This window comes from Lampetra planeri, chromosome 33 (assembly GCF_965212315.1).
Source record: "Lampetra planeri chromosome 33, kcLamPlan1.2.h2, whole genome shotgun sequence".
NCBI classification, from domain to species: domain Eukaryota; kingdom Metazoa; phylum Chordata; class Hyperoartia; order Petromyzontiformes; family Petromyzontidae; genus Lampetra; species Lampetra planeri.
Window position 1 is genome coordinate 2,296,213 of NC_136139.1, and position 22,856 is coordinate 2,319,068.

Consider the following 22,856-nt stretch of genomic DNA (forward strand, 5'->3'; position numbering starts at 1 on the left):
GCCACCCTTGAGCTGGTGGTGGAAATTCTTTGTGCCTATGGTGGGTGGGTCGGTGGGGAGATGGGTGTGTGGCTAGGAGAGACTGTTTGTGGATATTTTATTGTTTGGGTGTTTAATTACTAAATATTTGGGCTTTCTGCCCAGTTCAACTCAGAATGTTATGTACAATGTCGATATCCGGCTGGTTAATTGGAGAAACACCTGCTGCTTGTGTTCGGTGATTATTTTTTTCAATTTGAATTTCAAATGTGGAATTTGGGCCATGGAACCGTCATGCAATGACTTGCGCCGATAGATTAAGTTTGCCGTTTGAGCCAGTTACCCAACCAAATTATTTCGTGGTGTGTTTAACTTCCCTTTGCGACAGCGACCGGCTCTGTAGTTGCAACAGAGCGTAGGTGTATTTTAACGTGCCGTGTATAAATGCCGTGTAATTTAAACGACACGTTAAATTGTTCTTGCGTCATTGGTCATGCCTTGTCCGATTTAGGCCAAAGTGTGAAAGAAATTTTCTCTCTGGTACTGAGAGGAGAGGAGCATCTTCATGTGTTTATTTTTATTTCTGGCTACCCATGTTGAGGATCGGTTCTAAGTTTCGGGTAGATTTTTTTGTCGACCCAGGTGAGAGTAACCTGGGGTAGTAGCGCCTGCCAGTAGTGGGCTATGATTGTTACGTATCATCCCAATGAAGCAATTTATGCAAATATCTCAAATCTGGACCCTGACGCTGCTGGTACCCCCCATGGCTTATTCTTGCGACTAATCGCAGGGAGATCTTTAAGGTCCGCTGAATCAGACGGCGCGCGCGTGGTTATTACACTGGGCGCTGCCACTCGATTCGAACTGCGCCCTCTGGAACAAGTGGCAAAAGCACTTTTACCGGGATGCCGCATCACGGTAAGGGCTTTTGGGGCAATGCTGTTAGCGAGTAGCACCTTTGACGGTCGGCACTGTGGCACACGAGGGGGTGGGTGGCCAGCACCACGCCCGGCCACTTTTGTCTCCCGATTGCCGATATTTACACACCGTGCCAGGTACTCATTTGAGGCTGAGTCGACCTAGGTAGTGGAGGCCCAGGGCCAGTTCCGATAATCGTCTCACTTGTGTTGGCTGCGAGCCGGAATCGAACTCGGGTCACCGGATTCGTAGCGCAGCGTACTAACCACAAACACTGAAACGGACATTTTCAACGTCAAGTTATAATTATAAATGCGTTGACGAACAGAAAGTGAGATTGACAAGCGGCCTTTTTGAAAAAGTATTTTTTATTCTTTTTAAAATGAGCAAACCAAGATTATCCCCACAACCGTCACTTTAGAATACCGTTGGTACACTGGCCATGGCATCGAGCACGGATGTGTACTAATTCTGAACACACACGTCATTGAATGCATAAACACAACGTGTAAAGCAGAACACGTCACCAAATGAACATGGGAGTACAAAAAGTTAGGGAATGCGTTGGGCTGTGAGTTCCCAGGAAGGTAAGAGGAATTAGCCTTTGATTTGAGTCATTTCAACCGATCTCCTCACTCTACGTTATATTTTCCATCTTTTATTTTTTTCTTAAACTTTATTCTCAACTCTGTAGGCGATGTGAGAGCGTTGCAGTTTGTCAGAGTGCCCTGTGTGCCCCGAATGCTCGGGCAACGTGTGACGCGGCCTCAGCGAATTGGATTACGAGTTGGCTTATCTTGGAATTTTGGCATCGTCATTTTTCTCTCCGAAGGCGAAAATGGCTTTCAACGTTTAAACCGTTATCGGATATATCTTTTAAATACACTATGTACAGTATGTACATCGCGTGTCCACGTGGCATTTGTCCTCTTAAATGCTTCGCAGCAGCGGCTGCCTTTGCACCACGGAATTTGTTCTCGACAAATGTGCGCGCGTTCCGCATCGACACCACAACAAAACGAAAGCGCAGTAACGTCGTTGGCCACGTTTGCTCCAAGGATAAAACATTTTCGGAACATAAATCGGTGAAACAACCGAGTTGCGTTTTCCAGGGGTTGCTCCGTGCATAGTTCGGCGCGACGTCCGTCGGTTCACTCCACCTGCCGGCACGAGCTTCTCGAGGAGGACGAGAAGCTCCCCCGGCACGTGGACCAAAAACGGGCGGACGAACATTTTGCGACGTACGACCCCGAAAAAACCGCGTCGGTTGAGAAAAGCCTCGCACGGTACGCCCCCGCCACGCGACAGCGCCTGGAGAGTTCGTTCTGGGTTTCGATCGCTTCCGGCGGCGGCGGCGGCGGCGGCGAGCGAGAACGCCGCGCACAGCACTTGCCGTCCGCGGGGATGCCGGAGAACGCTCTCCTGCCTCGTCCGCCATTCGCGGCCGAAGCCTTAAACGGACAAGGAAAGACCAACCGCGTACGAAGCTGCACGAGGGGATGCAGAAATTAAGAGACGGAATGGTGGCAACCAAAGCGGGATTATTGTAGTGTTGGCATCTGCAATGGGATGCTTTTGTCTAGCTGTGACTAGAGAATGGCTGACAATGGCCAGTGGTAATTTTGTGCGGTAGCATTATGCTGGGGTAGCCTTAATTCGCCTGTCGTTTGAAATTGGCTGCTATGTTGTGTTTTTTTTTTCTTATTCACAGACCAGAATTTCATCTCCATGTGAGCGCGTGTAAAACGAGCTGTGGTCATTTGAATTGCGCGCGGTTGGTTTGTTCGCGAGCTTGAATGCTTCTTCTCGGTAGGTTCAAGTTTCACTATTTACAACGCGTATTGGCTAGCAGCTGTTCTTAACGGATCCAGCCGTGCTGGTGGGAATGCGGTCAAAGTTAGAGCGCATGCACGCAAAAAGACGTGACGCCCACGGGGAGTTTGTGAGATCGCAAAGCCAAACGTGAATCGTGTCTGCAAGCAGATTGTGGCGTTTTCCAGGATCGGCATTCTGCTGTGGTCATGCAGTGCCGATAATCCCAAAAAGTGTGAACTGGTACAATACATCCACTTTAGCCCATTGTTACAAGTATATATGTACTCTTGACCCCAGCTGCGAAACGTAATTTGACCCTATAAATGCGGCTTTACTTACACTCTGCGTAATTGGCCCCAGAATCCCCATGATCCCTTGTGGATTCATCGCCTTTTTCGCACGGAACAAATGTGCCTTTTATTTTCATTTTCTACCTCTTGTCGATGCGAACGTGGACAAACGTCCGTCGGTCAAGTCTGATGGTGGTGCTGCTGGTGGTTGCTAGTGCAAGCTCAAGCATGGCGAGCCGCTGATTTTAACTCTCACAAATCCTCGTACTGCGATCAACAATCGGAAGGTCCGGCGTCTGTGGTCTTTTGCCGGATATGTGCGAGCCAGTGAGCGCGTTTACATCTTTTTGTGTCCCCCCCCCCCCCAAAGCCTAATGATAAGGATAAGCGTGTAAATCCAGCGCCGGTGTTAAGTTACGCCCGTGGGACTGTATTTCGGCCTAAATGTGGCGGGCAGGGGGGAGGGTGCGTGGTAACTGGGCTCGAAGGATATGGGGTGAATTTTACGGGAAAGTTGGTGTGATTCGTGACCTTGTTTCGTGCTTTGAGCAGCAGCGACCGATAGCCGCCACGGTGGTGGGATGTTAACGACCTCGCCTGGTGTACAGGAGGTCGTTCGTGGGTTCAAGCCCGACCCTGACGCCTATATATTTGGAGTTTGTATGTTCTATCTTTCCGTGGGCGCGTGGACTTTTCTCCGGGTCCTCCGGTTTTTCACTCCACATTTAGAAACCTGCGTTTCGAGCAGTTGGCTGCTATAAATATCCACATGATAATCCAGTTTGTTGATCGATCACTTGTGGCCAGGTAGCTTCTGAAAAAGAGCGAATAGCTCAGTGAGTCTTATCTGGTAAAGTAAAAAAATAGTTAAGTTGAGTTTTATGTTGTCTTGCATTGTCATAAGTAGTTACGAAAAACATATCCGGGGATTGTGCTGAGCAATGAAACATTGACCAATCAGGTTCACTCTACGATGCATCCGTAGTCAAGTCAAGACAAGTGTTTCCCACTCAAGACACGTTGGGGTACCAGTCACTTCCTTGTCCACATTCCTGCGGTGGGGGCCTGTCTCTCCACAGGGTGACCACTGTCGGCACCGAGGTTAGGGCGCTCGACATCAATACAATTACCAGTTCAAGTTCTGCTCAGGGCTCAACGCTGCCCATCATCCCCTGGGGATGAATAAAATTAGTGCCACGTTGTGATTGATGGCTGTGCAAGCCCGGCGAACGTTCGCACGTTTCGCCCTGCCTCTATATCGGTGGGGGGATGGTGGCTTACTTGGCTTTTGTTTTACATTATTCTATCCCTGTGGATCAAAAAAATTAAATAACAGAACAGAAACCTGCATCCTCCAATGCATTCAGCCGTGGTTGCCTATCGGTGTGTCCGCCCTCACTTGTCAAGAGTCATTTCAAAAACGACAGTTGTTCCACTAGGCAGCCGATTAAAATGAATGGCACATTTTTACAGTCGTTACAAAGACAGTATTCACAACCGCTCAAGCTGTGAGCGTTTGATATCGTGTGGTTTTTATTATTTTGGAATTTCTTGACGGGGCCTCTGGGGTTTTGTCCTGTCGTTGCAGAGGTGCACCATCTTCCCATTCTGAAAATTGCAGCCGTATTTCATAATTTAGTCAAAACATTTGGGCCATTGCTCCAAATAGGCAAACGCCCCCCCTCTCTCTCTTTGCGAATTATGTCATAGGACCTTCAATAATAGAGGTTTTTGGATTAGATCGCGTAAATTACAAATGTGTCGTTAAATCCACCACCACCCGACACAGCCAATTAGTAAGGTTTGTCACGTAAACAGAACGTGGCCAATTCGTTATTCGTATAACACAGCAGTGTGTTGGAGAGTAAACCCACAACATTTACAATTCGAGTACGATGTTCCGCCGGAAATTACAACAACCAGCATCATCAGGCGACAGCCAGAGTTGCCCACTTTTAAACCAAGACAGAGCGGTGCTGCGCCTTGCCTTCGGTCACATCGACGGCAACACCTTAGAACGTTTCTTTTGTCATCGCATCAGCCGCAAAAAAACCATAATCGTTGTGTAGACATTTCCACACGCTGCGGAATGACAGAAAAGCGTGCTGATTGTGGGACTCGACGGGAGGGGTCGTTAAAGCGAAGCCCCTATTTGCGGCGAGACGAAACTGCCTTGGGGTTTATTTAATGAGACAATTTGCGAGGTGGGGAGGGGGGCGGGAGAGAAGTCAAATTTTGGGGGGGAAAAGGTCCCAACGACATGAACTGTAAACACTTGCGGGCATTCGGAATCGCTCTTCGCGTTAATAACTCGTGGGGGATGAATGAGAAACCGTTTTAGAATAGTAATAGGAGTTTTAGTCGAAAGGTACGTTTTGTTGAACGTGTAAATGAGGCCTTCACTTTGCAAACGGCAAAACCAAGCGATTGTCTACTCCTTGCCAACCTTTTGAAATGGTCTTAAATGTACGCTTACAGATGTAAAACATGATTAATGTTGGTGGCTTAAAAAAAAGTACTATTTACATGTATACAATTTCTTTCGGGAATAGATTTCGCAACTTGAGAAATAGACATTTTCATGTTTTTATGCCTGTCTATATTTTGATTGTTTCGCGTGCGTGAGCAGTAATTATCAGTAATTGGCAGTATCCGTGCCTTCGTCTAGACGTGTTTTCATGTATGCACGTACGTTGAACTTCTTCCGCACCGTACGTAGCCAACTGCGCTAATCGGAGGTGCTGTTTTGGTATCAAACATTGCTGTCCCCTCTTTCGATGCCCGCAAGACGACGTCGCGAGTACGTACAAGTACGCACCGTTGCGTGGCGTGGCTGCACAAACGCGCGTTGGCGTTCCGCGCTTTCTGTCGTGCGACCCCCTCCCCAACGCAAAGCGTTTCCAATCGCAGCCGCGTGTGAAATCTCTCAAGTGCAAATACATTTAAATATTCAGGTAGTCTTTATTATAAATAGTCGTGACGCACATCGATGTCGCGGAGCCGCTCGGGCGTGCGCGCGCTCATACGGGAATAAAGTGAGTTTCCAGCAATCTCTCCTCGATGTAGCGCACGTTCTGCGGCCCGTGTCCCGGCTGCAGCTTGTACATGTTACTGGTCCAGTCCGAGTAGCCCGGGTGGATGCCGTAGGGCTCCGGACACAGCGGGTCGTTGCCCGCGCCCATCGGGTACGAGCTCTCGCTCATCTCCAGGATGGAGTTGTCCTTCTTGGTGCCCGACTCGACGTAGTCCCCCTCTTTCTGCCGCGAGCGGATGAAAGCCCACCGCGACACCAGGTACTTGCCCGTCTTGTGCGAGTACCAGCAGAAGCTGCCCAGCAGCACGGCCGCGACCAGGAAGGCGACGGAGCCGCCGACGATCGCCGCCGTCGGGAAGGGCGCCTCCCCTCCGGCGCCGGCCGCGTCGCCGCCGGACGTGACCTTGGCGTTGCGCGACTCGGGCCCGCCTGCCCTGGCGACGGTGCACACGGCGCCGTCGTCGGCGGCGTATTGCCGCTCGCCATTGCCCGTGTCGATCGGCTCCAGGCAGACGCGGTAGTTCGCCAGGGGCACCAAGTCGGTGAGCAGGTGGAGGCGCACGTCCCCGGACAGGATCACGGTTTTGGTCGCCCCCCCCGCGGCGCCGCCGGGCCCGTGCCCCTCCAGCACCCAGCTCAGCTTGTAGGCCGACACGGACACGGCGTCGTGCCACTTGACCTCGACGATGTCCTTGCTCAGGGACGTGGCTTTGAGGGCGATGTCGAGGTCCCTCGGCTCGTCGGGCACCACCGCGGTGGACGCCGCCGGCCTGGCGGTGGTGAGCCCCTTGCCGGAAATCTCCGTGGGTGGAAATCTCTCCGGCCTGGCGGTTGCCCGTTGGTACCACCTCTTCGTGGACGCGTTCGAAGGATCGCCGTCGGCCGACGCGGTCGGCGTCTGTCCCGAGCACGCAAAATCCCCGGGCTCCAGATCCTTGATGGCTTTGCCCCTGACGCCGCCGGGGCCTCCGCACAATGCGCCGCGCGCCGCCACATTGTTCCTCACTAGCCAGGCCCTCAGCCAGGCGAGGCCGCAGTCGCACCGCCACGGGTTGTTCCTGAGGTTGAGATGCCGCACCGCTTCGAGGCCGTCGAAGGTGCCCGGCGCCAGGCGGCTCAGCTGGTTGTGCGACAGGTCGAGGTGGGAGAGCTTGCCGAGCCGTGCGAACGCCGCGACCGGCACGCGCTCTATCTGGTTGTCGTGCAAGAGCAGCTTGCGCAGGCTCGTCCCGGGCAGCTGCGGCGGCGGCGCCCGCAGGGAGTTCTTGGACAGCGAAAGCTCCGTCAGCTCGTCGAGCTCCCGGAAGGCGCCGCTCTCCACGCCGTCGTCGGCTATGAGGTTCCCGTCGAGGTTCAGGAACCTGAGCTTGGTCATGGAGCGGAATGCTCGGGCGGACACGGAGGCGATGCGGTTGTCCTCCAGGCGCAGCTCCTCCAGGCTGGCGGGCAGCTCGTTGGGCACCGAGCTCAGGTGGTTGCGCGAGAAGAAGAGCAGCTTGAGAGCGCCCAGGTAGCGGAAGGCGCCCGCCTCGATGCCCGCCGTGGCAATGGCGTTGTCGTCGAGGTGCAGCTTCTCGAGGGCGGGAACGCTCGCCAGCGCCTGGCGCGACACCGTGCGGATGTTGTTCTCCTGCAGGTGGAGCTCGCGCACGCTGCTCGGCAGCTGGTGCGGGAAATCGTCGAGGCGATTGCCGAAGAGGTAGACGACGGTGACGGAGAGGAGGGCGCGCGTGCCCGCGGGCACCCCGCCGCTGCCCACGCGGTTGTTCTGCAGGTAGAGGACCGTGGCGTCGGCGGGGATGTCGGCGGCGGGCACGGCCGTCAGGTTGCGCTCGTTGCAGTAGACGAAGCCGCGGTCGCATCGGCACGTGGATGGGCAGCAGCGAGCGGGCGCCGGCAGGCAGGCCGCCAGCGCGGCGCACGCCAGCAGCAGCGGCGCGTGGCAGCGCCGCATCGTCGCCCCGCGGAGGGGGGGGGGGGGGGGTTTCTGTTACAGCGCCGTCCGGAGATCTGCAGGCGCACGTACGGCAAGGGAGGGGGGGGGGAAAGAGAGAGGCTGTCAGAGAGGGCCGCTCGCTCCGGTGTCTGCGCGTCGTGCTGAGGCAGCGCAGACACCGGAGTCGTCGGGTTCGTGTCTCGGTGCCACTCGAGGAGCGGGTTGACGGTGCTCCGCCCGGTGGACTGCGACCGCTCCGCCGCAGCAGCCGCCATCGTCGGGTAACAAAGTTCAGCGGCAATTGCCAATTCTTGTTATGTCTGCTTCACGTGAGCATCTGTCCTGAGTGAACCCTGAAGGAATTCGGTTTGAAACACACACTGCGTCTGCTGTAAGTGCAGTTGTGGTAGCCTGGTTAAAATAAGGGGAGGGGGGAGGCAATATACAGAATTCGTTGAAATAAAAATGGCAACATTCACATGTGTGGGAATGTTAAGTGAGAGCATATTATTTCACCTGCAGATGGTATCACTCGTAATAAAATGGACAAAGACGCACTTTGTAGCGTACGATGTAATTTAGTCGTAAAATAAAAACTTGGGATTTTTCTTTTTGTGGAAGTTTAATTCAAAAAGTAATAAGCTTACCGGTAATTGCTCTCCCATAATCAGTGCATGTGTTTCCAGCAATTTGCTTTTAGAGTAAATTGCCAAACGTAAACCCTTCTCTCCACGCCCTAATGTCCGTGTGATGTTTGCCCGGCCGTGCGAGCGGAGTAAAGTCACGGCGCCCGTTGTGAAATTGAAAAAGGGAGAGTGATGCGTGCATTGGTGCACGTGAGTTATTGCATAAAAACTGAAACGCGCGGCGTAACGAGCAAATCCGGTGATGCGTGCGTGTGCGAGCGCACTTCATCTCACCAGCTTGCAGAGCGGGAGTGAAATCCTTAATTTGCACTCGCTAAGTTGGTGGAACCATGGTGTCGGGTGTCTCCGCGTTTTATTTCCTTGACTGGCAGCTCGCACGAGCTATGCTAATAAATAGGCCTCGTTTTCGCGTGGCTTCGGTTTTTCTGAAACTTCTATTTATTTACGCAAGCGGTTGACGCCGATTGCCGGGCCCGATAACAGGTGTTCGGTCCCCCCCCCCACCCCCCACCTATTGATTGGAAAACCTCCATGTTGTGGTTCAAAATCCGAGTACAAGGTGTCTTTGAGACCGATTATTAGTAATATTATTGTAGGGGGGGGGGGCCTATGAATTGGGCGCTGCGGTGTTGATGTTAACTCCCTCGCCTGGCATGCAGGAGGTCGTGAGTTCGATCCCTGACTGATGCCTGTATATTTGGAGTTTCTCCCAGGTCCTCTGGTTTTTCCCTCTACTTTTGGAATCGGCGTGCATTCAGAATATTTGGCTGCTATAAATTTCCACGTGATAAGCCACTTTGTTGGTTGAAGGCGGCAGTCTGTGGCCAGGTCGCTTCTGGAAAATAACTTTCGAGCTCGGTGAGGCTGACCTGGTTAAATAAATACAGTTTAGTTTTCATTTAATTTACCGAATCGACTCCAATTGACCCCGTGTGAATTTGTGCACGCGTGTATATCTGTGTAAACAAAGATCCCCTCTGCTATCAGGGCAAGTGCTGTTACTTGCTTTGGCAATCTCAGTTGCATTGTCAGTGTTATTTTCATCTTTCCAAACCGTCTTATTCCTGCTCATTTTCTCTTCCAAATGAGCAATTTGGTCGATGAAATTGCCAGAGTAATAATACAATTTTGTTCGAGCATGCATTGTGCTTTTTTGATAATAACCTCCCGAAATAACCGGGCAGTGGCGGGAGTTGAACCGTGAACAGATGGAGTTAGTGGTTCGTGTGCTTATCTACCACCGCGCAATACAATTTGAATTCCGTTACCAAGGAACCAATTAAAGTTGCAAAAGTAATATTTCACCTGTGGTACCCTTTCAAACAGTGGTGACATTTCACAGAAATAATTCCGCTTCATTTTTCGTTTAGGAAGTCTCTTCCCCTTTGTATACGAACGTCTCTTGGGGTCAAGCAAAACTTTGAGCTCAGCTTCCGATTGCATAATTCACTGCGTTTATTTGATACACCATTTATTCACTGTGGCTGGAGCAGCGTCACAGTGGCTCTGGCTCTGCGCTATCCCGATGGTCTCGGTTCGACTCCCAGCCGTGGTTAACATCGGTGGCGAGCGATGGCTGAACTGTGGTCCCCTGCTACCCACCGCTAGCTACCCCTTCATCAACGAACGCCGAACGGCGTGGATGAGGCATGGTCGAACAACCCCCATGTTCCAAACGGTACGGGGGAGATCGTCATCCAGAAGTGGGTTGGCAAAGGGGTTTAAATTTGAATGAGACCTTTTTATATAACGTAGATAATGAAAGCAGGTGAGCCGAATGTTGAATATATCAACTCAGTCTCCTATTAAAAAGGCTCTTAGCTTCAATAAATAAAGAGAGGAATAACAGACTGATGGTTATACCAATCGCCAATGAAATTAACTTTTAACATCTTAACAGCTGTATTATGCGAAGAAGTTTTTTTTTATATAAATATAATGGTAGGCAGTTGATGTTTTTTCGCTCGGCTTGGCTCTCCAAATCTGTCAGGGCTACACTTGTATGTTATTTGATGTCATATTTTTTCATCACGTACATTGTGGTGGACTACCCTGTACAGCGTGCATTCGTCTTGTCCATGTTGTAGAAGAAGCCGATTTAAAAAAATATTTAAATTCGGTTTAAATTCATTGTTGGGTCGTCCACAGTTGTGTAATGTATGCTACAGGCTCCCCCAGCGGACCATACACAGTGTATACATTCTATATTAAAATTACGTGATTTGAATTCGTATATCAGGGGCTGTGTTGGCAGTGGCATGCGACCACATGACAGTTCTTGAGCATCATCGTCATTCACAAACACCACTGCCTTGCTCTCTGAATAAAATGTAATACGCTATCGACCGAGCGGAGAAAGATGCAGATCATAGTGACTTGAACGTGGAATGCACACCCAAAAAAATTGGCCGCAATATTGGCCACGGGCCCTCGTGTTGGCGAGAAAAGGAAAACAAAGTGAAAGTTGCAAGGATGTAGACGCACTAATAAAAGAAAGATTGATCGCTATCGCCCCTTGCCTCGTTATCAACACCGGCGTGCAGTCGCGTGCAGTCGCGTGCAGCCATTTCCTGGGCACGATGCCGGCCCGTCTCGCCCGCAATTCCCACAAATAAGAGGTTATGAGGATGATGCCCCCTCGAGTATTTTTTTCTTCTGATTTTGAACAACCCGCATTGTCAATGGTGTGGAGCCCTCGCACGGCAGGGCGTGGTGAGCCCGCGACAGCTTATGTCACACGTTTGTGAAACTCGCAAACCCGCTGGGTTGCGAGTTTGCCAGGAGAAGGGCAGTGCAGTAAGTGGGTTTGTGTGAACTTGTCTTTGCGGATTGTTCAGTGTATTCCGCCGTATGGGGGGTGGGTTTGCTGCAGGCAGTGTTTTCCCACAAACCTCCACATGATAAGCAATGCCTATAAACGACATTGTTCAAATGTACCAACTCCGTAACCCGCAGTCATCAAATAGAGATTGATAGGGGGTGTGTGGGTCACTTGATGAGATGGCTTACAATCCTGAAGAGACCAATATTGAGGAATGATTGTTTTGTAATTGGATTTGCATAATGCTTGTGCCTAATCGGCTGCTGCTGCTGCGTGCGTGTTGTGCTCACTGCATCCGTGTGCCGTTGCTAATGTGCCTGGAAGGGAAACATGCTTACGGACGCAAATATAGCCTCGTGTTCATGACACCTTCAGTCAAAAAAGTGACTTCATGCAAATTTGTTGATTTAAAAAAAAACATGATATTAACCTGCAATCATAGTCCACAGGGTTATGTTTTTTTGCTGCGTATTTAGATTCGAGAGGGATGGGCAAATAAGGATGTCAGATTCTGTACGGATGAGCTTGTTAGAGGTCAAACTGTGACCACGTTTCTATTGAAATTGCGCATATTTCAGTTTGGATACAACTGTAATTGTACATTTACGGTCGTTGTGTGAATACCATTTGTCAGAACCCATCAACTGTTGCCATCAACCTCAGTGGGGGAGGGAGGGGTCCTTCGAAGCTGATCTCCAAAATGATAGAATTCGTCCATCGAACAATTGAAGGTAGTTCGCCAAATCTTGGCCGTGATGCCAGCAGACGGGGTTTTCCTTAAATTGTGGCATTGTACAGCCACTTTACTGCGACCGTTTATCCCTCAATGCACCATTGCTTGTTGCCAAATGTCCAACGTTGCCTTTTTTGTGTCGTGGCTATTTCGTTGGTTTATGGATCAGCAATGAATGTATGTGTGTGTGTGCAGTCTACACTAATTGGCTGCCATGCCCCAAGCGCTTATGCAAAACGATGTATTTATTGACATAAGGAACAGGCTGTTTTGAATGGCAATGGTAATACGACCATTTCACACGCTCCGAGCAATAATTACATGCAGTAGCTAAGAGTAAATGTAGTTTATATGCACCAATAATGTGTTTTCCCCCAGTTATATAGATATGTGAATATATTGATAGATGTGTACGTAGTCAAGTCTTTGTTCCAAACTTATCCCGATCAGCACGGTTGGCTAACTACGTACATCCATAAATCCCAAATGTGCTCTGTCGAAATCGTGTCGGGAGAAACGTGGAGATCTGTCGGTGCAATACGACTGCCTGAGTGAGAGAATGTTTGCAGAGGATGTCTTTGGCAAGACTTCCCTTAGAGTCAGAGCCCCTTGATCTGTGCACAGTGAGGGTTTACGCTTTTGCATTCAGTCTGCCATGGTCTCAAACCACTATTTCTAATTCTCAGAACTGGAATGTATATCCTGTACATTAATCGCTCAACCGAATTTTTATTGCGATGGGATTTGTGTCTCTTTGTGTGTGTGGTCGTTGTTGTTGATGTCAGTTTAATGTTACAGGAGAGCGGTGGTGCAGCGGTTAGCACGCTGCGCTACGAACCCGGCGTTCCAAGTTACGCTCCCGGCTAACGACGGTGACGATTATTTGAATCGGTTGTGGGCCTCCCCCTAGATCGACTCGGCCTCAAATATGAGTACCTGGTACGATGTGTAAACATTTCCACTGGGGAGACAAAGGCGGCCCGGGCGTGGTACTGGCCACCCCCACCCCCCTCGTGTGCCGTGCCAGCCTTCATAGGTGTTCACCAACAACGCTTGCCCCAGTAGTCTGTTAAGGCTATACGGGGGATCTTTGTCTTTATAGTCGTTGTTGACCGGGCTGAAGAACGTCAGTTTCAATGTTCGAGTGCCAGGGAACCCAGTTTCATCATGGGCTGCATCCCAGCCCAGAAGTTCAGCGATGCTAGTTCGGCCCTCTGACCTCTGGGTTTACTTTTTCTCTGAAGACCTGGTGGGTGGGGGGGTGTTGTAAAGGCTTCATGTCAAGGGGAGTATATTAGATCGTAAGTGGAAGCAATCGTTTTCGCAATTTTTGTTTGCAGGGAGTCCTTGGGTCATGCACCTTTGGGCATCCAATATTAGGAAGCGACTGGGAGTAGTGCACTTTAGATCGAGATTGCAAACTCATTGCTCTAGAAATGCTTTTTTATGTTCAGTTTATTGTCCTACCTTCACGTTTCCGATGGGCACGGGTTGGCTACCTTCGGTGCGAAAGAAGGTTCGGCATACGTACACGCACCCCCTCCCCCCCCCCCCCCCCCGATGGGCACGGTTTGATGATGTACGGTGCGAAAGAAGTTCAACGCGCATACGCACACAGTCGGTCGATCGCTACAGATTCCCCGAGTTGACTCGCGGGAACCATCTGGTCTGCCGAGATGGCCAGGAGGTGGCAGCGTGGAGAATGATTTTTGTTTGGATCTGCCCGGCTGTGCGAGGAGGCTGCTTGGAGCCACGGTCTGTTCGCTCGCTCCCGCGCGGGACGGTACAACGCTCCAGTTTTGATTCCGCAGTGCAAAGGAATTGGCACAAACATCCCGATTTGAGGGCTTGGAAGAGTCTTGAGACTCACACGGGTACTCCTTAATACTCTACACGACTGACAATTGTTCAAAAAGTAAGTTGAAATAAGATGTCATGTTTTTTTTTAGCCAAGTCACCAAATTACAGTTTTTGAAGAACGTGCTTATTATCCACCGTTTTTGCCAACTCTTAGAATTCAAACACATTATTTTATTTGACATGGTATACAGTACTGTCTGACGGCGATGTGAAGCATTTCAAAGATGAAAATAATAATTCACAGGCCCCCCACTGCTGCATCGTCGAAAATGTAAAGAACGTCCGCAGAAGTAGCGCAAATGTGAACATGCATCGCAGCTTGATAAATTTAAAGGAGTCGCGTAAGAGATGAAAATATAAAAAAAACACGTACAATATAAGTAACGTGCATCTTTTTTTTACAACCGTAGGACATTACGCAAACTTAGAGCAAACACACAGCTTCCATAATTGGTTGTTGTCGTATATATTGAGGTTAAAACGTTTCGTCTACCCACAAGTAATAGGCGTTTTTGTGCCTTAATCACCGAGCTATTACTGGGATTTACTGCCAGTTATCTCGTTCTGCAGTATTTTATGAGCACATTGAATGCTGTCTCCTTGGGTCTGCTGTTGCCAAACCCGAGCACCTGCTTTGGACATTTACGAGCAGATGTGCAAAAATGTTGCCATTGAAACATCGCCAATCCTTCTATTTAAAGCTTTCGTGACTGCAGCGATTCATCTTCTTGGTTCTTTCGGTAAAGTCACGTATAATGGAAATAATAAAATGATAAAAATAAAACAATAAAATAATTCTCACGACGTTTCGGCCACAACGCAAGCAGCCGTCCTCAGGTGGAGAACAGGTCTGTCGAGAAGACAGAGTCTGACTCTGAGAATTATTTTATTGGTTTATTTTTATTATTTTATTATTTCCATTCTACGTGACTTTACCGAAAGAACCAAGAAGATCGCCAATCCTGTGTTACGCAAATGACACAGTTGTGTTTATAGTGTAAGTACATACTCTATGCTGTACTGCTTATAATTTCCGCCGTATTTTCAGCGACGCATCAATGTATTGATCGATATCCATTCAGGAAACTCACGATATATGGTTTGAATTGTCTGTGTGTATGCGCACGATTCGTTTGTTTGTATGTATGTGATGTGTATATACGGGCGCCCACGCAGCCACTAGTGGCCACTACATTCATCATGACGTACCCACTATTCCGCGGGCCCTATCGGTGCTTATATATCGAAACAAATAATAAATTGTATAATCGGATCCGCGTGTTGAATCGCAAATGCATGAGAGCTGAACCGTGACGTTCACCTGTATGTGCTGACAATTTCAGTTAAACTTTCTAACAATCGCTGTCGTATGTGCTGAATCTACTTATGGGACTTGTGGCCTACTTTCAAGCGTGACCCAACAAATCATTGAGGGGAGGTGGGAGCGGTGGCCCTGGTCTATCATGTGCGTCAGAGGCGTGCCCAGATGCAGTCGAATTTGGTTACAATATAACGGGGATGTTTTTGTAGCTAATGTGGGAGGGTGTTAAGGTAATTCAAACACCAAATGGATACCTGTTGCAAGGCACACACACACTCGCTCGTTAAACGGTCACGTTTTTTGTCAAATAGGCTAAAAAGGGTACGGTAAAAATGTCTATGCTGCAGGCTGGAATTTGTCGTCAGCCAGAACTCAGCACGACTAACTGCTGCTGCCAAATGTCGCTACTCCTCGTGGCCTTTCCAATAAAATTGTAGACACCCTTTTTTGCTAACTTCAGGTTGCTCTGTAACAAATTGGTCTGCGGTTTCTAAATGACGGGGGGGGTATTCATCTTCAAGTGTGGATTGTAAAGGACTCTCTCGTCCTACCCCTGGGGTGGAACTGTTAAGTCTCCACAAAGACAAAGATCCCCCGGATAGCCTTAAGAGACTGTTGGGGCAAGTGATATTAGCGAGCACCTGTGAAGGCCGGCGCGGCACACGGACGGAGTGGGTGGACAACACCACGCCCGGCCGCCTTTGTCTCCCCAGTGGCGATGTTTACACACCGCACCAGGTACTCATTGGAGGCGGAGTCGAGCTAGGAAAGGCCCAGGACCGGTTCAGGTAATCGTCACTGGCGTTGACCGTGAGCGGGAATCGAATTTGTGTGGTCAGGTTCATAGCGCAGCCCCGCTAAGCGCTACACCACTGCTCCCGACAAGTCTCCACACACACACAGACATTCACACATTCCGCAAACTTGAAAACTTCTTTATTATTGAAATCCAACAGAACTTCACAAATAGCTGTAAACGACAATGGTAAATAAATATACCTTGGTCATGGAACGAAAGGTGGGTGCAATTGAAAGCTGTGCAGTAAACCCCCCATCCTCCATTAATGTAATATGCTGTATCTTATAATTGAATGGTCCATAGTGAAACCTGCTGCTTAATGTACTTGCCTATTAATAAGTTACCTTGAGGTTGAATTATTTACGTAGTTTTTGAGATTCGACCATCTCCTCGCTTAATTAGCTTGTCAGCTGGATTCCAAGATAGTCTTCACGTAAATTGCGTTTGTTGGATATTTAATTTAACATTGTTTATTTGGCCACAGTGGCAAGAAAATTACATTTTGTAAAATTTATTGATATTTGCATTCCTGTACCTGTAATATATTTGTGTTTTTACTTTCAATAATGTACACAAAACTCGGCCACGTATAGATATTTGAATGTCTTTATTAAAAAGACGTGGGTTTTTTAATTTAAATTGGGGGTTATTATTACATCGTCTTAAATTCGCAAGTGAGATTTTATTCACGATTCAGGTTGCATGTGTTGCATACGATCGAGACTCGGCACTGCGTAACGTTGCTTTTGGCTCACAGAGAGCACAGAGATTCGTGTGACGCAGTACAAACGCACGAGCCGTTACTTTGTGGACAAATCTACTTTGCACATTGCCAAGATGACATTTTGGGCAAGATTACATTATCCATCGGTAGCGTCGCCGATTTTTTTCAACAAAAATCTATTCCCGAAGAAATATTTTGCACACTAGTTTAATGATGCGATGAGGTTCAGTGTACATTATCTAATTGGGCGAGAGCTCATTTAAGAGGAACTACAACTGCTTTTTAAGGCTTGCCTCAACATCTCTGCATCCTTTCGTTGCTCGTGGCAGTTCTACATTTAGTAATGTTTCGTTTCGCCGTGGGAAATTCTCAGTAGGTTCACGTCCGCTTGCGGGAATTCACTTGGGTGGCAGCTGTTGGGTTTACGCCGTCTTCTGTGTGGGAAGAGGCTTCGTGGCGAACACCTACCCATTGAATAGTTGTAACGATCACAGCTGTCTATTGTCATAATTATTCTAATAATTATGCTTGTTTAGCCAGGCAAGAGTTTTAAGACTCTTTCATAAGGGCCACATGAAGTGTTTTGCAGTAGAGGGGAGATACTGCTGCATGCAATCTCAATCAAGTAATTAGCAGGTGCATTTTTCAGCATCGGGATATTTTGCTAATGGCACTTACATCGTGTGCTTTTTGTTAATGTCGAATCCGTACCTCAGTAGGTAAAGTCAGCCGTCGTCACTACAGCATGCTTCCCACTTGCTTCCTGCAGATGGCATAGGGCTATGTAAGTTTACCGACGTGTGACTCGATAGACTGGTGCACGGGCTCACGGTACAATTTTCCATTCGTAGCAAACACAAAGATAGAGCAGAGATATGCAGGGTTGTAAGCAGTCGTAATTGCATGTCCAGGAGTGTGCTGAATACACCGCGTTCTAATGCGAGTACAGATGGCTCAATAAATACATTCACACGCTGGGCTTCCCAAATATAAGCTCTCTGTGGATGCTGAATCATAACCACAAAGGAAGAAGGGAGCACAAATAGACACAAGACTTCTCACAATTCGTTTTTTTTCATTGTTTTCGGTTTGGGTTTTTCGTCGCGATTCATGTTACTGCTCGTGCACGCACGGTGGCAGTGGACCCGCACGTCTGTACCGTCCTGATGAGTCCTAGCAAGGGGGAAAACTGCTACACGGATTTCTTATCATCCTTACATGCAAAGCATGCTGTGTTGAGTCCGTCAATTTAAATCTTCCCCGCATGAGCACCGCCGGCCGCAGATTTTGTGCGAAACTCAGGAGGGTACAATTCTACCGAAAAATAAAAGGTTACGTTTACCGTATCATGGCCATATGAGTTCGTAGGTTATTTTTGCTGTAATTCCATCAGCTCGGGGTTGGGGGGGGGGGCCTCACTTTGCGAATTCGTCGTGTGGCGGTAGTGTCCGTACGGTTTTGTAACGCCGCCGTAATGCTGCAGAGAGCACGCAACGCGCCCGAGCAGGAGGCAATTACCGCGCACGTGCAGCGCGTCAGTCATCGCACAACGCACATTATCATTTAAATGAATTAAGGCGGCGGCCGTGTCTGCCTCGGACGTTTTGTAATTGTTGCTCGGCGCTAAATCCGCACGTGTGTGCTGCGAACGATTCCCCTGCCCTCTGTTCCGCCGCGGAAATGCGGTGGCAGCAGCGGCGAGCGCTTTATCCGCTCGCGGGGTTCGCCTTTGCCGCGTGACCGTCGTGTGCTTCATTAACTGCTAATGCCTTCGCCTTGGCTGGCGTTGACCCCTTCGGAGACCCGCTGGCTCCAGGGAGGCTCGCTGCCAAACGCTGATAAAACCTTCGCCTGTTATTCAATTCCATCCTAAAGGATCTCCCTATCACAGGCTGCCTGCAGGTGTGTGTGTGCGCGCGCTCGTGTGAGTGTGCGCACGCGTGTTTGTGTGTATGTATGCTTGTGTGTGCGTGCGCGTGTGTGCGTCCGCACGCGTGTGTCTGCGTCCGCACGCGTGTGTCTGCATCCGCACGCGTGTGTCTGTGTGCGCACGTGTGTGTACGCATGTGGAGTGGTCGCGTTGTGGTTATTATGATGCTGTACCGTGAATCCGGCGGGCCAAGTTTGATTCCCGAACACGGTTAATATGGAGTGGCGAATATCTGAGCCGGTGCTGGCACTCCTCTAAGTCAACTCCGCCTTAATAAGTGCCTGGTGTGGTGTGTAACTATCAGCACTGGGGACACAAAGGTTGCCCGCTGTGGGTACTGTCCACACCACTTCCTTGTGTGCTGTGCCTACCTTCGTAAGTATTCACTCACAACATTTTCCCCAACAGTCCATGGATGTAGGGTGGATCTTTGTGTGTGTTTACATTCAAGACAAAGATCCCCTGTAAACCCTAAACAGACTGTCGGGGCAAGTGCTGTGAGCGAGCACTTATGAAGGCCGGTACGGCACACGAGGGGGTGGATGGCCAACACCACGCCCAACCGCCTTTGTCTCCCCAGTGGCGATGTGTTACACACTGCACCAGGTACTCATTTGAGGCAGAGTCGGCCTACATACACACACATGCATGTGTGATTGAGACCATTTACAACTTTTTAAATGTATTATTTATCTCTGTACATGCCTAAAGTGTCCCCCGATATCTCTGGCGTTGCTATCTCCTCCCCTGACCAGCAGGATCACAGGCTTAGTGCCACGGCTTGCGGCCGCCTGAAATAGGACTACGCATTTATTTAGACCATAGCGTGGGATTAAAGAAGTGAAACCGGGCATTGAGAACGATGGACGGGATGAGGAACCCGCGGGGGGTGGGGGGAGAACAGACCCCACCGAGGACCATGAGTTGAGCATTTAAGGGTTATTCCAGCTTAGTTTAGGATGAAGGATTTGTATTGGAGGGTGTCTGATTCCTTCTTTTATATATGCTTCGCCGTTTGAATCGTGTTTTTGTGAGTGGAAGTCGTAATACGTTTACACCAGTTTTTTTCTCGATGTGCACTTTCAATGTGTAATTATGCCTGCTATATATATTTATTTGTAGTCAACTCAAGTCAAAGTCTCCCCACTTTGAATGAGCAATGGAGCTGCGCTCATATTCATCGGCCACCTCCCGCCCAGGGCATGTGATGAACCACCATTTGACTTTCTACAAAGTGGCATACATTTTAACAACCTTAGGAGGATGATTGGTTGAATGAACAACCCAACCAGGAGTTCAACTCTCATCCGTCTGATCGTGAGTCCAGTGATCTCGGCACTTGGGATATTTTATTTTCTACTAAAATCATTGACATTCATGCAATGTCAAAAAGCAGGTTATTTCTTTGACTGACATTCAGCGCGTTTGATTTGTCTGCGCAAGTTGTACCTTGGCTTTAAAGTAAAATGAACGCGCGTTATTTCACTATACAACCAAGTCATTACAAACTCCAGGGGATAAGAGGTTTTGCGATGGAAGGAACGCGCACTCGCGTGTCGAGAGACGAGGTTTGTTATTTTTATTTGCTCGCGTTCTTGTTTGGGGCCTTGGGCACACTCGGCACTCAAGTGCGGCTCCCTCTCCGCCGCCGCTGCCGCTCGCTTGCCGCACGCGTAACGAAGCGTCGCGTTCGGCACGCAGCCTTGGGAAGAACATTTCGAAGACGTCGCAGTTCGACCGGCGGCAAAAAGGGGACCGCTTCTCAGCTCGGACGCGTCACTGTTGTAGTGCGTGTACGGTGTACATAGGTGGATTTTCGAGGTTGCTACGTGTTTTTTTTTACTATTTTAATATGCTTACGAGAGCAGGTTTAGCGAGATTTAGAAATCCCTGCATGCTCCTCTGCGACCGAGCGACATCATCGTCGGATATCCCCATGAAGCTGAAGGTGATTTTTTTTTAAACAAATAGCAGCACAGCTTCATCAAAACAAGGAAGACCTCAATAACAAAAAAACGCGAGCCACTCTTAATTGTAAACTTGAGCGCAAACTGCCCATCGCACGGCATCAAAGTGCCCGGGTGTCGCTTAATGGCAAGCGAAGCTGCCAAGGGTTTCTATCGGGGGCGGCGGTGGGGGGTCATTCTGGCTGCCACTGGGCCAGATGAGTAAGTGTTGACAGTTCAAACGAGGCACTTACCACTTTACACGGGGTGGGAGCGGGTTCGGGGCAGGCCGGTGCCGGCCAGCGCGCGCCTCTCTTACTCCAGCATGGCTCGCCTCGGACGATCCAGCGCAGCGCACTTTCTCAGGGCGTTCATCGGCCCCGTCCGACTTCGAGCGCACACATCGGCCCGCGCTTGGGTTTTTTGTTTTCCCGCAGAAGCCAAGAGTTGTGGGTTTCCCGCCGGCAAGGCTCGCGGCGGCGGCGGTGGGGGGTGGTCGCCGCGTCGTCTCGAAACGTCGGACGTCCGCTACCGCAATCGGGCGTTCATCGCCGGCTCTTGAGATGCAGGCGTCCGCCCTCTGGGCCGTTCAGCTCGTTCAGCTCAGACCCTCTGTCTCGTTGTTTGGCTTGAAGATTCTCCTCCCCGCCAACTTCCGCGGTGGGTGGGCGGGCGGGCGGACGGACGGACAGATGCGTGGGCGGGCAGGCGGACGGGTAGGAAAGTAGTGGACTGCTGCGATGGTAGCAGGCAGCAGCGTGGTGGCGGTGTGTGAATGTGCGTGCGCTAAAACGCTCGTGCCTGCGACGGCGGCGGGTGGCTTGTGGCTGCGGCGGCGTTGGAGCGTGCGATAAATTGAGGGTGGGCAGTCCACGCCCTTCTCTCCTCCTGGGATGTGCAGGGGCGGGAGAGCGCGGGACGTGATTGACATTCTCTGGCTACACCCCTTTTTTACATTAAAAGTATCGGCAAATGCTCTCGGCACTCTTGCAATGTATATACGGATGGCTTTGTGCTTTGGTGTGAATGTGTTTTGTATGGCTGCACTGGAAATTTTTTTTTTTATGAGCTTACAATCCCAATGACACAGATTTTTATACCCTGCCATTTGATAACTTAACCGACCTGAATGTCTCCGCATGACCACGAGCACCTGCTAAGATAGAGGCATTTGGGTGTGTTTTCTGGCTATGACACATTTGTGTACACGGATTTTTTTTTATTAGATGCTCACTTGCGGAACTCGTCCAAGTAGTCTGATGTAGTTATTTTTCACTTGGTAAAGATATCGGTGTGCGTTTACAGATATTATTAAGTACATATCTGCCCTCGTTGTTTGGTGTACACAGCTACCCAATGAGTTCTGTGAGGAATGACCCGAGATTGCCTTCTGCTGCGATGGGTGAAAGGCAATGTGCTGCTGTTTGTCAGAGGTACAGCCAAAATCCAATAAAGTTATTGACCGCTACATTGTAAACTTAATAACGTCACAAAGTTACCTATAGTTTCCTGGTCTCCCGTCATACATGTGTAACAAATCACAGCGCTGCCTTGCTTTGTAAAACAATAATAATTATGACGGCAATCATTTTCCCAGGACAGCCCAACTATATCTCAAAACGGTTGGTTTCAGGAGGGCCCTACATAATTGGGATGTTTGGCCAATGTCATTGATGGGTGTTTTTGACCCCCCCCCCCTGCATAAGAGAGGAGTAACACTCAACACTGCCATCTCCTGGCGACAGCTCCCAGTCTCTTGCCCACAACAACGTGGCCGTGCCTGACGTTCACCCATCCAAGAACCTGCAGGCGGTTCCCCGCTCTCACCAAGTCACTGTGCGTTCCTGGTAACCTCGTCCGTCGGATCGTCCTAAATGGGACCCCTATTTTTCCCATAGGCAGTAGAAACAGCAGGAACGTCATCAATAAGAGTGTTTTTTTTGTTAGATCGCCTAAATATTTACGCGATCTAACCCTGGTTTGTACAAGTTTACGACGATACAATTTACGATGATCCACATTTAACCACTTTCATATAACGCCACTCCGTGGATCGATTTACGACACAGCTTCCCGACACGACCGCCAACACATTTGGACCAA

The 22,856-nt window shown here is 49.5% G+C and overlaps 2 protein-coding genes across 7 annotated transcripts in view; one reads left to right on the plus strand and one right to left on the minus strand.

The window, feature by feature from the left end:
• The window catches only part of LOC144729607 (ADP-ribose glycohydrolase MACROD1-like), a 192,003-nt gene that overhangs the window by 55,383 nt on the left and 113,764 nt on the right, over positions 1-22,856 (plus strand). The window lies entirely within an intron of this gene.
• LOC144729606 (leucine-rich repeat transmembrane protein FLRT2-like) lies at positions 1,248-21,570 on the minus strand. The gene is made up of 2 exons (XM_078609977.1): positions 21,008-21,570; positions 1,248-8,046 (listed from the first exon to the last, which is right to left on the minus strand). Exon 2 carries the CDS (start codon positions 7,988-7,990, stop codon positions 6,023-6,025), a length of 1,968 nt encoding a protein of 655 aa, XP_078466103.1. The 5' UTR covers positions 7,991-8,046; positions 21,008-21,570; the 3' UTR covers positions 1,248-6,022.

Bases quoted from the DNA above. Each gene is read 5' to 3' on its own strand.
- LOC144729606 (XM_078609977.1), bottom strand. From the start codon at position 7,990: ATGCGGCGCTGCCACGCGCCGCTGCTGCTGGCGTGCGCCGCGCTGGCG.